The sequence below is a fragment of the Branchiostoma floridae genome, chromosome 11 (genome assembly GCF_000003815.2).
Source record: "Branchiostoma floridae strain S238N-H82 chromosome 11, Bfl_VNyyK, whole genome shotgun sequence".
Taxonomy (NCBI): Eukaryota; Metazoa; Chordata; class Leptocardii; order Amphioxiformes; family Branchiostomatidae; genus Branchiostoma; species Branchiostoma floridae.
Genome location: NC_049989.1, coordinates 6,751,461 through 6,768,750, shown reverse-complemented (window position 1 = coordinate 6,768,750; position 17,290 = coordinate 6,751,461). Strand labels below are relative to the sequence as shown.

The 17,290-nt window shown below is 40.9% G+C and overlaps 5 protein-coding genes across 6 annotated transcripts in view; 4 read left to right on the top strand and 1 right to left on the bottom strand.

Annotated features, from left to right (window-relative positions):
- Positions 1 to 608: 608 nt before the first annotated feature.
- LOC118426747 lies at positions 609 to 1,792 on the top strand. Its single transcript, XM_035836299.1, has 2 exons — positions 609 to 970; positions 1,333 to 1,792. The coding sequence occupies exons 1-2, from the start codon at positions 896 to 898 to the stop codon at positions 1,753 to 1,755; spliced, it is 498 nt and encodes a 165-aa protein (XP_035692192.1). The 5' UTR covers positions 609 to 895; the 3' UTR covers positions 1,756 to 1,792.
- A 204-nt stretch (positions 1,793 to 1,996) lies between these two features.
- LOC118426166 (protein rolling stone-like) lies at positions 1,997 to 3,572 on the top strand. Its single transcript, XM_035835428.1, has 3 exons — positions 1,997 to 2,017; positions 2,068 to 2,264; positions 2,499 to 3,572. The coding sequence occupies exons 1-3, from the start codon at positions 1,997 to 1,999 to the stop codon at positions 2,701 to 2,703; spliced, it is 423 nt and encodes a 140-aa protein (XP_035691321.1). The 3' UTR covers positions 2,704 to 3,572.
- A 1,325-nt stretch (positions 3,573 to 4,897) lies between these two features.
- LOC118425809 (protein rolling stone-like) lies at positions 4,898 to 6,967 on the top strand. Its single transcript, XM_035834905.1, has 2 exons — positions 4,898 to 5,469; positions 5,784 to 6,967. Exons 1-2 carry the CDS (start codon positions 4,955 to 4,957, stop codon positions 5,953 to 5,955), a joined length of 687 nt encoding a protein of 228 aa, XP_035690798.1. The 5' UTR covers positions 4,898 to 4,954; the 3' UTR covers positions 5,956 to 6,967.
- A 561-nt stretch (positions 6,968 to 7,528) lies between these two features.
- LOC118425808 (ribosome maturation protein SBDS-like) lies at positions 7,529 to 10,145 on the bottom strand. Its single transcript, XM_035834903.1, has 5 exons — positions 9,850 to 10,145; positions 9,065 to 9,194; positions 8,646 to 8,846; positions 8,117 to 8,290; positions 7,529 to 7,656 (listed from the first exon to the last, which is right to left on the bottom strand). The coding sequence occupies exons 1-5, from the start codon at positions 9,975 to 9,977 to the stop codon at positions 7,531 to 7,533; spliced, it is 759 nt and encodes a 252-aa protein (XP_035690796.1). The 5' UTR covers positions 9,978 to 10,145; the 3' UTR covers positions 7,529 to 7,530.
- Positions 10,146 to 10,301: 156 nt separating this feature from the next.
- Positions 10,302 to 17,290, top strand: part of LOC118425802 (S-adenosyl-L-methionine-dependent tRNA 4-demethylwyosine synthase TYW1-like) — an 8,581-nt gene continuing 1,592 nt past the window's right edge. The window contains exons 1-14 of one of the 2 annotated variants that reach the window (XM_035834894.1): positions 10,302 to 10,450; positions 11,386 to 11,534; positions 11,922 to 12,026; positions 12,230 to 12,334; positions 12,714 to 12,908; positions 13,173 to 13,347; positions 13,462 to 13,535; positions 14,000 to 14,107; positions 14,367 to 14,487; positions 14,625 to 14,796; positions 15,097 to 15,206; positions 15,527 to 15,704; positions 15,915 to 16,050; positions 16,359 to 16,469. In XM_035834894.1, coding sequence (XP_035690787.1) covers positions 10,351 to 10,450; positions 11,386 to 11,534; positions 11,922 to 12,026; positions 12,230 to 12,334; positions 12,714 to 12,908; positions 13,173 to 13,347; positions 13,462 to 13,535; positions 14,000 to 14,107; positions 14,367 to 14,487; positions 14,625 to 14,796; positions 15,097 to 15,206; positions 15,527 to 15,704; positions 15,915 to 16,050; positions 16,359 to 16,469 — 1,839 coding nt within the window. In that variant the 5' untranslated portion in view covers positions 10,302 to 10,350. Of the gene's footprint in view, positions 10,451 to 11,385; positions 11,535 to 11,921; positions 12,027 to 12,229; positions 12,335 to 12,713; positions 12,909 to 13,172; positions 13,348 to 13,461; positions 13,536 to 13,999; positions 14,108 to 14,363; positions 14,488 to 14,624; positions 14,797 to 15,096; positions 15,207 to 15,526; positions 15,705 to 15,914; positions 16,051 to 16,358; positions 16,470 to 17,290 lie in introns of both variants that reach the window. The other variant, XM_035834893.1, reaches the window with a different exon arrangement.

Here is a 17,290-nt window from a genome sequence, read left to right as displayed (position 1 = left end):
CCAAACGTTTTTATACATTAGAATATTCAGTACTAAATAATCGAGTCTGACCTGGGATGGATGGAAAATTACTGCTTTTGAAGTTGACGTTATGCTATTTTGTTGTCACGCTTTTTTGACAGCTTACAAGTTCTTTCTTTTTTGTTGTTGTTGTTGTTGTTGCTTACACCATTAATTACATCGCTAAAGAAAAAAAGGATTTTCAAAACAGTTAGATATGCTGTATCTCTTTGCAAAAGGCTAATTCTACGGTATGTGTCGTCCGGCTGTCATTGCCAATGTCATGGCAACCGCCTGACGTAATGCCGTCATGAAAAAAACGGTTTGAATAATTGATGCGGATATCCTAATTACCAGACAATTATGAAAATGAAAAACCGGTCCATAATGAATTAAAGCATTACATTTCTTGAATACACCGCATAGCATATTCTCAGTTTTTTAATGGAAAAACACACAGAAAAATAGGACAATGCGTTCAAGAGCCGTAGGAATAAAGGCATAAAAAAAAAACGTCACAAATAAAACACAGTGGGCAGTGCACATCCCAAATATGAGTGTGAACCGAACAAAAATGATGAAGACTAGTATGCTTGCTCTTTCAGAAATGTCTAGTGGAAATAGATCATTCGGTGTTGATGATGACTACGACTACTCTGTATTACAGATGCCTTTCAGTTGCTTTATAGTTTTCTTCATATAGATTGTGCATTGCATCGGTTCGGTCAAGAATTCACCTGGTATTTAGTAACACATTTCATAAAGAGTTGAGCAACATCATACATAATGATATATTTCGTCTACAGCATAGTCACGAATAATTGCATTATTTTCAGGTTGGTGTAGAGAAAGAAAACACGTTTTCTAAAAAATAGTACCGCTGCACTGTGACAAGATGGGGTGTTGTGGTGGCAAATGTGAAAACGTCCTATTTAGAAATGCGAAGAATGGCGACTTTGTCCAGTCAGCGGTAAGAAAATATTTCACATCTAGAAAATATGATATTGATGTCCTACGTATCTTAAACAGAATATTGTGTGACCCAGTTAAAATATGTATTGAAATAGCTTTTAGCATTTCAAATTTGTTCTGAAATAAAACTAGAACAGCCACAGGACTCAGGAGTTAAGGTAATTATCATACATATGCACACGAACAAAACATATCAATCATTAGACACACAAGTTAGCACATTGATACACACTGTTATATTCCTATACTTAAGTTATACTGATGTTACTAGCTATACGGAATTTAATGCTCGTTTTTGTATCTGCACGAGGAGAATCATTAACTTCTGGAATGTTGAAATGATATTTCTTTGTTCCACAGTGGGGTAAGAGCCGCGCTCCCTATATAGCGTTCCGTGGATTCTTCACGCTGTTCCTGGTCATCTTCTTGATCTGGCATCTGTACGACTCCTTCAGTCGCGACACGCTGTACTTCACCAAGGCCGACAACTGGGGATACCTTCTGCTCGTCATCTACTTCATCTGGGCGCTCGTCCTCGCATGTGTCGACTACTGGCGGAAGCAATCGTCCACCGAAGTCATTCGGCTGCCGAAAGTGGAAGATAATCTTGAGGGCCGCCTTCCCTGGTACTTCCAAGTTCAGTGGCTCCTCTTCAACGTCAGTTTCACTGTGGCGTTTTTCGTCCTCTTCGTGTACAATGGCCTTGTCATCAAGGGGACTTCTAGCGTCCAGGTAAAGGCCTTAAAACCATTAAGTAATGTTCGTCCTCGCCGTCTTGCTTGACGGGTATAGGTCAGGGTATGAACTGTGTCTGAATCATAACCCAATTTTATGCAACATTGGCAATAATGTACATTTCAGAAATGTTTTTAGTATCAACGTACGTCTTGCATTGTTGTTATCAATAGCAGAAATATTCAGACCATCGTAAGTGGCCTTCATCAGTGTCTGCTTCATTACAAAGAACATAAAGACTAATCTTTAATGCCTTTAATTTATCTATGTCTCGATAGCTTGTTCGGCGATGCAGTCGCTTTTCAACAAGGTAGATCGTACCTCAACACTATAACTATGAAAATCACCTCTCCATTGTAGGACGTGTCAGTTCACATCCTGAACGCTGTGGTGGCGCTCCTAGACGTTCTGGTGTGCGGCGTTCACGTCCGTCTGCTGCACGTAGTCTACCCCATGTGCTTCGGGCTGTTCTACGTCATCTTCGCGCTGATCTACTGGGGAGCGGGCGGTAAGGACGCCGAGGGAAACCCTTACGTGTACAGCATCATAGACTTCAGGTCAGAAACTCTATACAGGCTTATTCCTCCGGCCGTAAGGTATTTGACGAGAAAGAAAATAGCAGGAGTTAGGAGGACGGCAGTTTGGAAGATGACTACAATCTTGCGGGTTACATGATTCAGCATCTCTTGTCTCTTATGTCAGGCCTAGAAACATCATTCTCAAGACAAGCCCGACACACTGCGATCGCGAGTGATCACTGCATGACTCTTTCTATACACTTTTATCCTCAGTGGGGACCCAGGGCTAGCAGCCGGAGTGTGCGTCGGGCTGATTTTCCTGGCGGTGCCGCTGGCTCACGGGTTCCTGTACCTGCTGTACCGCCTGAGGTGCGTCCTTGTGCGCATGTACGAGAACAAGTTACAGGGAGAGAGGGAGGAGCAGGCTGTCATGCGGCGCATGGGCAGTAGCCTCCAGGCAGACGTGTCAGCTGGATAAAAAAATCAAAATACGGCCTAATACGGCAAAATAAGTTACTTTGGGTGCAATATATCCAGCTACCCGGCCGGCTTCAGTTCACTCGTACTCCTAGGCCAATCATCTCCTACTAGATTTTTATTCCTAACTTCACCAAAGTCCCCTATTACTATTCGGCCAGGCGGGAGTTTGGTAGAGATTTCGACTTCAATGGCAGAGTACCGACATTTTTGCTAGCTCATCAGAAATGTGTCTCAACAATACCATGTACAACACAAAATACTGTCCATTCGCATTTCAATGTATTTTATCTCAACCGTACACACCGTTTTTGTTATTTTCTTGTAAGCATGCGCAATTGGATTTGGAAATTACTGGGTAAAATGATATTTAGAAGCTTGCCGATAGAGCACAAACTTAACCGCGTACACAATTCACTTAGATTCCAAATTGACACTAGTACTAGTAAATATATGTTGGGTAGTGTTCTTTTTGATAAAGGGTTTGGCACCATTTTGGCTGGAATGATTTTTATATGACGTGAGTGAATTTTAATTTTGATTTTAATGACCCGCCCTGAGGTGTAAATGGTGCCATAATTCATAGTCTTGTTTGTTTATTGAGATCTAGACTATAACTACCGGATGAATGACCAAGATGACCGAGCAAGATTTCAGCAATAAATCATGATAAACGATACTTTGTGCAATAGATAAGGATTCGCTTGAGCAAATATAAAGTTGAATGTAACACGTAGCATTACAGATATGCCAATATACATACATGTATCATGTATGGTGAAATATATATGTATTACGAATGATTTTTCTTTATTCAAATCAATGTATTCTTTCAGCATGAATATTGCAAAAATAAACTCAGTGAACGAATCCCTTGTTTGTGCCATGTCATACGTTATATTCACTTTAGGTGTAAATTCACGTTTGAAAACTCGTAAAACGGTAACCATAGTGAAACTGCTCGGCACACTCACGTGAGAATGACTGCTTTGGTAAGTCTCAAACTGTAGGTTGTTGACTTAAAGTGAATGCAACGTAAGACGGTATGAAAATGTCATAGCTCCCTTGATAAGTGCATAGATAATCAGGTGATGATTTTGCTCTCTTTCGTCAACAAGTCGTTGAACGGAAGATGCGTCATGTTGTGTTGATCCTTAAACATGACAATCAGCGTAATGGTTTTCGGGTGCCTATCATCTTAACACCAAACAGAAAACATCCCCATCCATTAAGGTGTCACATGTCACCTATACTTGCATCCAGACACCTCCGTTGTTTAATACATATAGTGTGCTGACAGAGAGCTTAGCCTATGATACTTTCAGAACACGTCTCGTTAATTATACACCCTATTAGGTCCAGTTTGTTAAAAGAGATCTGGAGATAGGTATACCCGGTCTACAGACAGGGATATCATACATAACGTTAGCATGAAATTAGCTCTATTTAAAGGTTTATGATTTTATTACATCAGGTAGAAAGTTTGGTTTATGGAACTTCAGCCTGATAAAATTTCCGATTGGTACCATACGAGTGATAACGATGATGTCACGGTGATGCAATGGTAGGCAAAAAGCAGGTGTTTGGCAAACTATTGGCTTACATATCAACCAATAATTTGATCTGCTAATTTAAAATATCAATTTTTAATCCAATCTGATGACGTCCTAGCCGTCGAATAACCCGGATATAAACAACATCAGCAATCGCTCTTATTGAGCTGATAGATTGAGGTACAGTGTTATAAGGTTGAATATCGTCAATCTTTCGTGGTGACTCTGGTGTTCTCTAACCGTGCGTTCAAGCTACAGGGCCGAGGCGCAGGAGGGAAGAAGAAGAGGGTATGGCTAGTAACACGTGCCGAGAAGAATTCCGTATCGAGTCTTTCCTTTTGAGACACAATCGGGAAGAAATCTTCTATACCTCACCGGTAAGTCATCCTTGCTTTTACACCTATCCTATAAAGACTACAAAGGAATCAGTGAAAAACATATAAAGGCTTAAGTGAATTTTCATCGATATGTGTGTACGGAGAAAGCCAATTTGTTCTAATGCAAAAGAGTTGATCACCAAATTTTTACAAGTCTTCTTGTTTCTTCAAATTTCTTTCTGTTGTGGTCACTTATTTTTTAGAACGCATGTTGCACATATTTTTGTTGATATTGGCCTATACTTCCCTACAGTGGTTGGGGACACAGGTTCCGTTTCTTGTGTACCGGCTGACCGTGGCATCATTTTGCCTGGGGTTTCTGATGTGGCTGCTAGCAAAGTATGCCGCAACCGAAAACTATTTCTTTTACGCCACTTACTACGGATTCTACATCCTGACGGCTTACTTCTTGTGGTCCGCCGTCGTTACCTGTGTTGGACTTTTTCGGGCACGATCCTCTGTCCAACCGACGGATACCGATCGCGACCAAGAGACGGCACACCAGTCTAACGCAGAGCAAGGTAACGTTACAACACAGAACAACCTCCGCTGGTTTCACCAAGTACAATGGCTTCTTATGAACATGGCCTTCTCCCCCGCTATCATCATCACCATAGGATTCACAGGGTTCCTCTCTGATGGACAGTACAACTTCAAAGACTTGACGACCCATATCCTGAACACTGCTTTGGTGTTTGTTGACGTGCTCGTTTGCGGAGTGCCTGTCAGAGTTCTCCATGCAGTGTACCCCGTTATGTTCGGTTTCGCTTACATCGTTCTATATGCCGTCAGCTGGGCTGCGACCGGTACAGTAGTCTACTGGTTCCTGGATTTTAGGTACAGAAGCACTTCTAAGTAACTATCTAAGTAATAAACAAAATGAATGTCTGTCAAACAGCTGTGTACATGTGGAAGTGTGTATGATCTAACTTTCAGAGGGTGCGCTAATTTCCTTTAGTGTATCTAAAACTAGGCGTAGACGAAGACAAACTTTTCTTTCTTTCTAGATGTCGTTATCGAAACATTTGAGGACAATAAAGGATATTTCCAGCAAAGAAAATGCAATAACAGTCTTACGCAGACTCATAGGTATCAATAATGGCAGATTCATCCAGGCATAAAGTTTCTTGATTTTTTTTCTTTCCTTTCAGCAAACCTGCCCTCTCGTCAGCGGCGGTGCTCGGCTTCGTGCTGGTGGCGCTCCCGCTGTTCCACCTGCTTTTCTACGGGCTGTACCTGCTCCGGTGCCGCCTCCTGATGTGGCTGTCGGGCGGGAAAACACCGGCAACAGGAACTAACCCCGCACGCGCAGCACCTGTTTAGCTGGTTTACAGACGTTCCCCCACCATATCGACGAGGGTTCACTGCATGTCATGATGAATACGGCAGCCAAGTTACGCTTTTCTTCTCTAACATCTGCTTGGGGATGGAGATGCTGCGTCCATTACACTGATTATGTATGGTACCGATTACGTCATGAATTTTTAACATGCAGGAGATTATGTTTACATAACAGAATGGTGGTAACTGTATCAATGGACGTGATGAGTTTTCAAGGTAATTAAATGTCTGTCTCTATCAGCCTACATCAATTCAGGAAACAGAGTCTGCATAATGCACATTCATGTCATCTGACCTTAACTTTGATTCCTTGTTGTGATGACCACTGAATCAAAAGTTCACATATTGAGCAACCATGCACTTTTTTCAACAGATAAGGGACTTACACTTAAGATAATGGTTAGTCATTCATTCAGAATGATAACATATGTCTACCATATCCATACCAATCATTCACAAGTAATTTGATGTATCAATGTTTATTTGCTTTGTGTAAGGAGTTGGCAACAGCCTAGCTCATTTGAGAAAGTGTACAGGCCTGTCTAAGCAGGTGCTATAGTGTAACATATCAGATCATTTGCTGATGGCGAGGCATCTCCAACAGACCTTCAACTCCAGATATTGAGATACATGACTGTCAGGGAAGTCCATCTGTCTGAAAATCTTACCATCTCACACTTCAACATCTGCTTAGAGATAGAACACTTTGTTTGACTTTTAAATGTTAGTTGATAATCACCCATTGTCTAGCTTTGACAAGGCTTGGGCTAGAGAACGGTCTAAACTGTTTTCTATTTCGAAAATGACGAGTTTGATATAATAGTATAGGCAGCAAAGCCTTTGGACACAAGTCTTTTGAGTCAAAACAGAAAAAAAATTAAAAAAAGGCTTGGTTGTTCTTTAGAAGAAGGCATAATCCAGTGCCATTGTTTTACAAGGATTGGTGTCATGCACATGGTATATCAAGACTGGTAAATTCAAATACTAGTACTAATCATAAAAAAGGAATTAAGACTCTTTTTCAACTTATTACTGCAAAAAAGTCCAAATCATTGTACAGTATTATACAAGCCACATGCCTACATCAGTACCACAGCTGCCATGGATATATCATACATGTATCTATCTATTGCAATGTAGTAGATTTATATATATGTATCAGTTTGCTTTTGTATATAAAACATGGTTTACATTGTCTGTACAAATGACAACAAAATATTTCAAACAACATCTTTTCTTCTCATCTTCATCAGTTGTGCTGAGAGCTTGAAATACAGATAGCTTTAGGTATAACTTGTTTAGGTGTTATTCTGTGTGCTAGGGCCATTCACATGCTCTGTTATTCAGAATGGTGGCTACACTGGCTTACCAATGCAGATTTGATTGCATTATACATGTAAAATGCTTAAGCAGAGCTTTTTATTCTATGTTGTCAATAGCTGGTTTATAGATGGTTCCACTTGTACTGAGGGAGATCTTATTTTTCAGAACATTTCATCTCCCTCCTCCATCTCTTTTAGACTGATCCACTTTTATGTGATGAGGGGGATCTTTTCTTCAGAACTTCTCATCTCCTTCCTCCACCTCTTTCAGACTCAGCAGCTCCATGCTGCCCTTCCCTTTGGTCTCTACTCTGATGAGCTCATCCACCTCACGGAAACACCCAGGGTCCATCAGGGCCACCTGGGGGGAGGGGGGCACCAAATGTGAAATATTACGATTGCATGATGTGCTCTTGTACTAATCAATGCTACATTTGTATATATTTTTCCTTCTGGACCACAAAACTTTACACTTTAACTAAGTTAAAGTGAAGCCTGGCTATCGGTTTTCTGAACTAAAATTTGGTCAGAAAAATTTGAGGCTATCAGTTAAGTTTAAGGAGAGTAACATTATGAGTAAAGTCAAATCTACAACATTGTCAAGAAACCATCACGCTTGTGTTGGTGTACGCTTTTGAGTGTAATTGCTAAAATCAATTCACCATGTTGCTTGTACTTACTGATTCTTAGTAGAGAACTGATGTGTTATGTTAACTTTTTTTTTTAATGATTTCAGTTACAGAAAGTCATAGAAAACACTATACTCTGGCAGTGTAATACGTCAACAGAGAAGAGACAAAAACACAGGTGTTATCTCTCACCATATTGAACTCGTCATCTTCCCAGTTTTCTCCCTCCACCTTCTTGGCAATCTTGGTCAGCTTAGTCCGCACCTTCTTTGCCTCTCGCTGTGGAACGGTGAACTTGATGCGCATCTGGGCACGCTCAATGTTGATGGTTTCTGTCTCCTTCAGTTTCTTTATCACTTCCAGTGCCTACAGAAGGAATATTGGGAAAATGATTGGAATAAAACATTACGGGAAATCATGAAAGTAGTAGGACCATCTTATACTAATGCACTATTTCTAGTAAAGTAGTATTGACTTGACTTGACTTATGTCGGGTGTCGCTCCTCCCCTGCCACCCGAACCACTGTAGCAGCCCAGAAGACCCTGTCAAGCATCGCTTTCCCCATCTGTATAATATGTATCTTTCTGTGACAATATACTAAAGTATGTATAACTCAAGAGCCAATAGTTGCTTTAGCAGAGAGTTTGTACCTGATGTGAAATAATTACATGAAGAACAGCAAAGGCCTATGAAACACAATAGAAGAAGAACATCACAAACCTGTTGTTTCGTATTTCTGGTTGGTTTGACGGAAAAGTGCACATCCTTCATGGCCTTCTCAATCAGCCCGACGGTGTACGGTCTCTTTGTCTCCGGGTTCACGCACATGTCCGCTACCAGCGTAGCGATATCCTTGTACATGGACTCTAACTGGGAGTGACGCTCCTTCTCTGACACCTGCAGCTCACCTTTCTTCAATATCTAGAAATAAAACATACTATTCATTGCACAGAATTGCACATTGCTGAAGTATACCATGTCTATATTATAACTTCTCAGATATAAAATTGAATCATGAAAAAAATGTTCATGATTCTCTCAGTATACACAATTTTACCAATTTTCACAATCACATGCAACATAGTCTCTTTGAAGAAGGGATGCATCAGAAGTGTACTAGTACATGGTTTACTATTAACCTGTTTACAAATCTCTGTCTGGTCCTCTGTGCCAAATGCCTTCACCATGTCTTGTTTCTTGGCCACCTCTCCCTTGGACACATTTGTGAACACAGTGTGGGTTTGAAGGACTTCATCTATGTCTTTCTCTCTGAGAGTAAAAGAAAAGAAACAAAACACATGACAATGCTAACCTTTCATTTCAGCGAGCCTGATGCTTAGAATGGGTACCTTTTGATTACTAGTACCAGGACTAGATTTTTTTTCAGGGTTGAACCAACTTAGTGATCGGATGGTACCCAGGCTATTGGATGCTGTTAACACTTAGACATTTCATCTTAACTATTTTTGATCTGTGTCCTATTTGGGACAAAATAAATACAGAATATCAACAGTATCCTCTTCTTCTTCTTTCATACTGCCAAGCTTCTTGACAGAGATTAACGGCATATAATGATATAAAGTATCAAATGATTTAAACTTTCATACATTGCCCCAAGTACTTTCATTGTCTTAATTACAGCATCGGGTAAACTATCTGTATAAGGTTTAGGTCATCGTGATGTAATCAGCTTGTGAATGAGGTCTACATGTACGGCACGTACGGTGTAACATTAGTAATCAGACTGACAGTGTAATATGGCACCATGCCAGAAGACTGGCTGCAAATGCTGACATGTTCCGTATAAAATATTGTAACTATGTGACACGCCCCTTCTCTTTAAACATAAACCCCACTCTCTGTATAATAATCGTACTTGTATAATACTAGTACCATCGAAAACAAAAACCTGGTTCGTACTTACACGCCACTTCTCCATCCCATCACCTTGTTTTTGTAACAAGCGATCTCAAATCTTTTCCCTGCTCTCTTCTGTCTGACGACTGCGACGTTTGTCAGTCGAATCTGATTTGTCGGCGTAAATATCGACATTTCTAAATGTTCAATTGAAGAGAAATAAGTCCTTCAGAAACTTGTGACGATTGTCAAGTCCTAGTTACGCACGAAAAACGCAGAGAAAGTTTCCAAATCGGGCAAAGTCAGCTGGTCGTTACAATCACTGGCGCAATCCGGAAGTTGTGTGTTACATGTCAAAGGTCATAACAGCGCATCAAAACAAAAAATAATTGGAGTGGTTTTTCAATAATAGTCTCTTAATTGACATCAATATTGTACAAAGATAATTTTGATTTTATATATAGTTACTTCAGGCAAGTACTACCAATACATAGTATTTGAGTCCTTTAATAGAAGAAGGAAAGATTTAACTGTTGTTGAGCGTTTGTCAGCGGTTTTAAGTATCAACATGGCCAAGGGAAGAAGAGACACGTTCTTGCTGGTGTTGTTGTGTGGAAATGTCGTTATGTTACTGGCAGGAGTTGTGTTGGCGCCTGAAACCGGTGCAGGTAAGAGACAGCGATTTGGAGAACAGCGGAAATATCTAATACCATACCTGGAATTAGCCCGGTACACAAACTCCAGCTACAACCACTTGCTTGGATCCTACAGACCACTCCCCCCTTATGTTGTCTATCATATCATAAAATTGCCATGCACTTAAATCAACGTTTTAGAACTATTCGTTAACACAGTCATTGAATAAGAATGTGCATGAACTTAACGTTATTTGTAAAGTTCTAGGTAACGTTATGTCATACTCATAGCTTCTGTGTACTATTAATTTCTAGACTCGAATATTACAATTTTGATTGTTACAAGTACTTAAGTCTGTACTAATAATAAAAACCCATCATATTTGGGGTGGGGTAAACTTTGCAATTGAAGCTCTTCAGTATTAACGTTTTATGTCATACCTGGGGTGGGCTGCGATAAAGTTTGATATGTGTGTACCAGCCCGGCCGATGATATCCCTTATTCTTGTTATCAGAGTGATGAAAAAACATTACGATGAATTACAAGCCCATACATATTTCCCCTACTTTTGAGAACATATTCAAAACATAACATGCATCACTCCATGTATAGAGTAGAGTAGAGTAGAGTAGAGGATAGATCTTCAGGCGCAGGTAGGAACTCCAGTTCCCATTTAGGCCCCTCTCTCGTATATAGCTTGGTATCCACACCTATTAAGCTGCATCGTCTCTTTCTTGTCTTTGGTCAATGTTGTATCAGAGTAATGGCTGTTGCATACAGGTCTGTCTTTGGACACAACCATAAGAACCTTAAATACACAAACGTTACCCCAACTCCATACGCTTAAGTTTCAATGACAAGTTCTACTTTTGATAATAAAGTGCAGGGCGGGTTTCACTTTTAGATCTCAAATGTAGATGAATAACTTAAAATGACAAAGTTTGATATTTTTGGCAACATTTCCCAGGCGACAGGAAAGACCTGTCCTCCATGCTACAGTGGCTGTGGGGACTGGTCCTGAACATGTCGTCAGCAGTGGTGCTGGCCATGGTGGTGAATCTGTTACTGCTGCTCAGGTTTGTCTACACCAGGAGGAAGAACAAGCTAAAGGAACAGGTATGTACACCTGGGAAAACCTGCAGTATTTCGGAGTTGACCCTTTTCATATTCACCTATCTACTGCAAACTCTCACACTTGCAAACCGGAGCCAGTATTTTCATTATGTTGTTGATGTTTGAACTCTGAACTCAAAGATATGCAAACTCCTAATTGTTCCCATGCTGTGAAATTTAGTCGAATCTTCAGTACCATACTGTTTTACAATGTACTGAATCTACAATCTTTGCTGTATCAAATCTAACAAGTACTTAATATGTGCATGCACATATGTAGATAAAAACATTACTTAATGTATTTATTCACATTTATTCAACAAGGATGGAACAAAAGCATCCTCGAGCATTACTATGATAAATCCATTTTGCATTTTTTTTTCATTTCAGACTGTTTATGTCAATAAGGATGTGGCTTGCTACAAAACCTCTTCTCAAGATATCCTGCCTCCACATCTTAGGATTTTCTATGGCACTCAGACTGGGACAGCCAAGGTGATTTTACTATTCAATGGTTGGAAACACTTTGAGCTTTTTTTGAGCATTTTTGCATCTAAGGCTTATATAGTCATTTTAACCTCCTTTGTTAGGATTACAAGTAAGCAAGTTAAAATTACTGATTACTTTGATGGAAAAAATGTAGCTTGAATGATTCTCAACCTTGTTGAACAGTATTTAACATGTCTTCTATTTTGCAGCATTTTGCAGAGCTGCTGCATACAGCAGCCCAGGACAGAGGGCTGACATCTGGGGTCAAAGACCTTGCAAAGGTGACTGACCCAGAGGACACATTCACAGAGGAGGTTTGTTCCTTACACATTGTTGAGGGTCTTCATTGAGGGTCCTGACAGCACTTTAGCTGAATTCAGAAGAACCTCCTACGTACTGTATTGCAATCAAGGGAGGCAATAATGCAAAATGTGGTTGCCTCTCTACGAATTACATAAGATGACTCTCCCTACGAATTATTGGAAATCAAGATAGGCTGCCTATGCCTTACAGAAAAGTCTCAGGCACGAAATTGTTTGTCCTTCATTGTTTGGTGTGGGTGAAAGACATATGAACTGCCAATGACAATGCTTATGCCATTGGCTGTATATTAAAAACAGAATTATTAGAAGACTAGAAGTGCTCTTTCTGAAAGCTTCAGCAACATTTAAAGTTTTTTTTCTTATATTACAGATGGAGGCAGGATCTGTGTGTGTCTTTATACTGTCCACATACACAGATGGCCAGCCACCTGAGGGTGCAGCATGGGTGTGTAGGTGGCTGGAGGAGTCTTCCACAGACTTCAGGGTATCCAAGACACTTCTGGGGAAACTCAAGTATGCAGTGTTTGGACTTGGGAGCTCAGAGTATGGAGATAACTTCAACATGGTAAGGAACAACCAAACTAGAAGTACCATGCTCCAATGTCACAATGCTTTATTGCCTTGTTCTCCATATCTTATGCAGCAAGTTTTGGAAGCAAAATAAGAAAAGTCATATGATATACCAACAATAAAGCTAGCAGATTAATATCTATGTATAAACACTCTGGTTGTTCATAGCATGATAGATTATGTTTATGGGAATCGGTGTAAACAAATGTCTTTGTTCCTAGATCTACAAGGTGGTTCATGTTTGTGTGCCATATTTTAGGCCAGCAGGAAGTTAGAACAGTGGCTGCAGACCCTGGGGGCCCAGGGGGTGTTCCCCAGGGGGGAGGGGGACCAGAACGTGGCCGGCAGCAGACATGGCAGTCTGGAGCAGGACTTCGCCGTGTGGAGGGACGAGCTGCTGGGAGCTGTCATGTCCTGTGAATCACAACAAGAAGGTGGGTGCGGTCTGATGTTATATCGCATGGGTTTGTTTTCATGGTACTTTTCTTGTCTTATTACTGTTGATGTATACTAAACAATGTATTTACTGATAAACAATGTAATTTCAGGTTGCTGTAAACAAGAAAGTACAGAGTCCTGTCAGTGTAAAGGAAATGACAATAGACAGGGTGAAGATGAGGAGGTGAGTTAAATCATCTCATGATCCTACATTCAGCTAAACAGAGTCCCAGCTTCATAATCATATGCTTCAAATGTTACATGTACATTTGTATGAATGCATCACTGAAACCAATGGGGACTAAATGTCAAATTTTACTGGGTACTCATTTGACACACAAAGTCTGAATTAAATACATACTGTACAAGAGAGATACTGTAAATGCATTTAAGTTCGCGGGGATTTAATTTCGCGGTGGTGGGAAAAGGAACTTTTCGCGGTGGATTTAACTTCGTGGTTACACCAAAGAATGCAGTCTAATACCATAATAGAAAAATGTTCGCGGTGGTTTTAAGTTCGCGGTGAAGTGGTTACCGCGAAAACCGCGAACATTAATCCACCGCGAACATTTCTGCATTTACAGTACACAGCTAGACAGTTGGTTTATATGGACCCCCTTTATCTGAATTGTTTCCACACCTGACCAGGTTCAGTATGAGAGCTCCAGTGAAGACGGTAGCCTGAGTGATGATGATGATTCACTAGTGGATGTGGAGGACCTAGGAGCTGTCATGAATAAGATGAAACAAGCCAAGGTAGGAACAGCCTTTAGATACACTTGTATGCGACTTTGGGTAGAAAGAGTTTTGTATTGTTGCTTGGTTATAGCCATTTCTACTGATTCTTTTTGCAATAAGACATGCAACAGAAGAAAAAGGTGTATAGAGGTGAAAGAGTAAGATAAGCAGAGAAGAAAAAGACATTTGACCTTTTTGAGCCATGTTCCAATGATACATGTATGCATTCCTCAAGACAGTACCTGTATGGCTTATTTGTACTTCTCATCACCAGAAGCAGAGACAGGTGGAAGAAGAAGCAGCTAGGGGAGGACTGAGGAAGATAACAGTTAAGAAGAAGGGAGGAGAGCCTAAGGAGATGATCACTCCTGCTCTTAAGAAGGCTCTAGAAAAACAAGGTAGGTAGTGATGCTAATTGCATTCAGAGAAACCAGGCCACAGTCTTTTAATGTAGGAAAGGTTGGGTAATATAGAGGAGATCTAGAGTTGCATCTTCAAGAAAAAAGAATCATATCCCACACTTTTTTACCCTCAGGTTACAGGTTGATTGGCAGCCACTCGGGTGTGAAACTATGCCGCTGGACCAAGTCCATGCTGCGGGGGAGGGGGGGCTGCTACAAACACACCTTCTACGGCATCGAGAGCCACAGGTGTATGGAGACAACCCCCAGCCTGGCATGTGCCAACAAGTGTGTCTTCTGCTGGAGGTAAGACTAAGACTGTGCCCCTTGTTCATGTAAAAGTTGACATCCTCCAGAAAGTAAAGGGAAAAGAAGAGGAACAACTTTGTTGCATCTTGCAAAAAAAAAAAACATCAAAAAGACAAACACCAAATGTCTCGAAGCAAATCACATGTATTTGGAACATGTATATTTACAAGAAAGGTTTTGGGCAACCAATAATTTGCTTGTAGATGCACTTTTTTTTTACATTTGTAAGATTAAAATTTACTTTTTACTTACCATATTAAGGGATGAAACATTTACCGTACATGTCCACTTGATCAGGCACCACACGAACCCTGTTGGAACTGAGTGGAGGTGGAAAATGGACGATCCCCAGGCTATCCTAGATGGAGCCATGAAGAACCACTACAACCTCATCAAACAGTTCAAAGGTCAGTAATAGGCAACATGCATATACATGTTGTTTTACAGATTGCAGTGCTTACGACAGGACATTAAGCCCATTGTCCACTGTTCATTGCGATTGACGCAAAGAACTACGAGATTTTCCCTTTTACAATGAACCTGTGAATATTGACATAACATATTTTTCTCTGTCGCGACCAGTGGAAGACTAGCTCTTCAGTGAGCTAAAACTGGATCAGGATCACTTTCCTGTCCTTTCCCTTATGGGACACAAATCTGTGCAGATGATGGTGGAATTGTATGTTCTGGGACTTACTCCAATTCACATCATTTATTTCACGTCCAGGAGTACCTGGTGTGAAACCTGAGCGGCTGGCAGAGGCCATGGATGTGCAGCACTGTGCCCTGTCCCTGGTGGGAGAACCCATCATGTACCCACAGATCAACACGTTTGTCCAACTGCTGCACAGTCACAGGATCTCCTCCTTCCTGGTCACCAATGCACAGTTTCCTGATGCCATCAGGTAGGATTTACAGATAGATTATGACACAACTTTGTTTTCAGATGTAGAGGCATGCATTGGACTTGTACTGCAATAGTTAAAGAGAAACCTGTTCTAGATAACACTTGATAAGATGAAGGTGCAATCATAAATCAAATTTAGCTTACAGGCATGTAACCAGGACATATGTTTTTCCAATGCCAATGCCATCAAACATGTTGTTTTCCCCAGGAACATGGACCCAGTGACCCAGCTGTATGTAAGTGTGGATGCCAGCACGAAGGACAGTCTGAAGAAGATAGACAGGCCACTCTTCAGGGACTTTTGGCCCAGATTCTTAGACAGTCTGAAAGCACTGTCTGAAAAGGTATGGGAAATGCGTTGTATACATGGTATATGATATGTATGTATGTTCCTTTTTTTGGTGATTTTCATGCACTTAGGACGTCCCTGAGTCTGCAGGAAAGGCTGCCCATGGCAAGGTAAAGATGAGCCTGGAGACAGCTCTCTCTCTTTATGTGTCTACCTTGTCCCTCCAACAACCTAGAGATCAAGGGACAGGGTAGGTAGACCTAGTAGGTACCCAATGGTAGGTATATGTTCTATGTACATGTTTAAATCATAACAGACTCTGAAAGGAAATGTCAATCCTCCTAAAATATTGTTGCTTTGCAGGGCCAGAGGACTGTGTACAGACTGACTCTGGTGAAGGCTTGGAACGTTGATGAGATTGAGAACTATGCCCAGTTGGTTGAGATTGGAAAGCCAGACTTCATTGAAGTCAAAGTAAGTGTCAGATGGGTAAAACTGTTGTAGATTCAAAATGGAAAGCAGCCTAATATTTAGCAAATTTTCTTGGAATTGCTAGCATATTTTTTTTGTTAACTTTAAAGCAGGTTGACATGGGAAGGGATGAATGAAATTTCAAATTTGTTATTGTTTAGACATTCTTCCAGCTCTTAATTCCTGCAGCCAGTGAATTATACGGTAGAAGCCAGTTAACTGCACAATGGGTAATTGCACACTTCTGTTAATTGCACAGAATCTCCACAGAAGTACCGAACCAGAAAATATCTTACCCCCTCCGCTATTCTTTATCTTTATAAGAGTCAGATAAGGCCCAAAATGGAATATTGTTGTCACATTTGGGCCGGAGCCTCCCAGAACTCCCTGACCTGCCTCAATAGAGTACAAAAACGGTTAAGGAACATTGTTGGCAGCGACTTATTCGCCACACTACAACCATTGGCCCAAAGGCGTGATGTAGCTAGTCTAGCACTTTTCTATCGGTACTTCCATGGTAAATGCTCGGCAGAACTTCATTCACTTGTGCCTTCAATACGAACCTTCACAGCAAGAACCCGTTTAGCCACTTCCACGGAAACAAATCATCCTTTTTTTCCTCCACAATCCACCTAACAGGAGGAAGTTCCACGCTCAGAGCTTTTTTCCTAGAACAACATCGCTATGGAATAAGCTTCCACGGACTTGCTTCCCCACAGGGTACAGCCTGAAACTGTTTAAATTAAGGGTAAACAAACATCTCTCTTCACAATTCAGTAATGTAACCCAAAACGCTTGAGGGCTCCACGAGCCTTGTTTTGCGG

Coding starts and splice junctions, on each gene's coding strand:
- LOC118426747 (XM_035836299.1), top strand. CDS start 896: ATGGGGTGTTGTGGTGGCAAATGTGAAAACGTCCTATTTAGAAATGCG. Junction 971..1,332: donor GCGACTTTGTCCAGTCAGCG/GTAAGAAAATAT, acceptor TTTGTTCCACAG/TGGGGTAAGAGCCGCGCTCC.
- LOC118425809 (XM_035834905.1), top strand. CDS start 4,955: ATGTGGCTGCTAGCAAAGTATGCCGCAACCGAAAACTATTTCTTTTAC. Junction 5,470..5,783: donor TACTGGTTCCTGGATTTTAG/GTACAGAAGCAC, acceptor CTTTCCTTTCAG/CAAACCTGCCCTCTCGTCAG.
- LOC118425808 (XM_035834903.1), bottom strand. CDS start 9,977: ATGTCGATATTTACGCCGACAAATCAGATTCGACTGACAAACGTCGCA. Junction 8,847..9,064: donor AGACAGAGATTTGTAAACAG/GTTAATAGTAAA, acceptor TTTTATTTCTAG/ATATTGAAGAAAGGTGAGCT. Junction 8,291..8,645: donor CCAGAAATACGAAACAACAG/GTTTGTGATGTT, acceptor TTCCTTCTGTAG/GCACTGGAAGTGATAAAGAA.
- LOC118426166 (XM_035835428.1), top strand. CDS start 1,997: ATGCAGTCGCTTTTCAACAAG. Junction 2,018..2,067: donor TGCAGTCGCTTTTCAACAAG/GTAGATCGTACC, acceptor TCTCCATTGTAG/GACGTGTCAGTTCACATCCT. Junction 2,265..2,498: donor TACAGCATCATAGACTTCAG/GTCAGAAACTCT, acceptor TTTTATCCTCAG/TGGGGACCCAGGGCTAGCAG.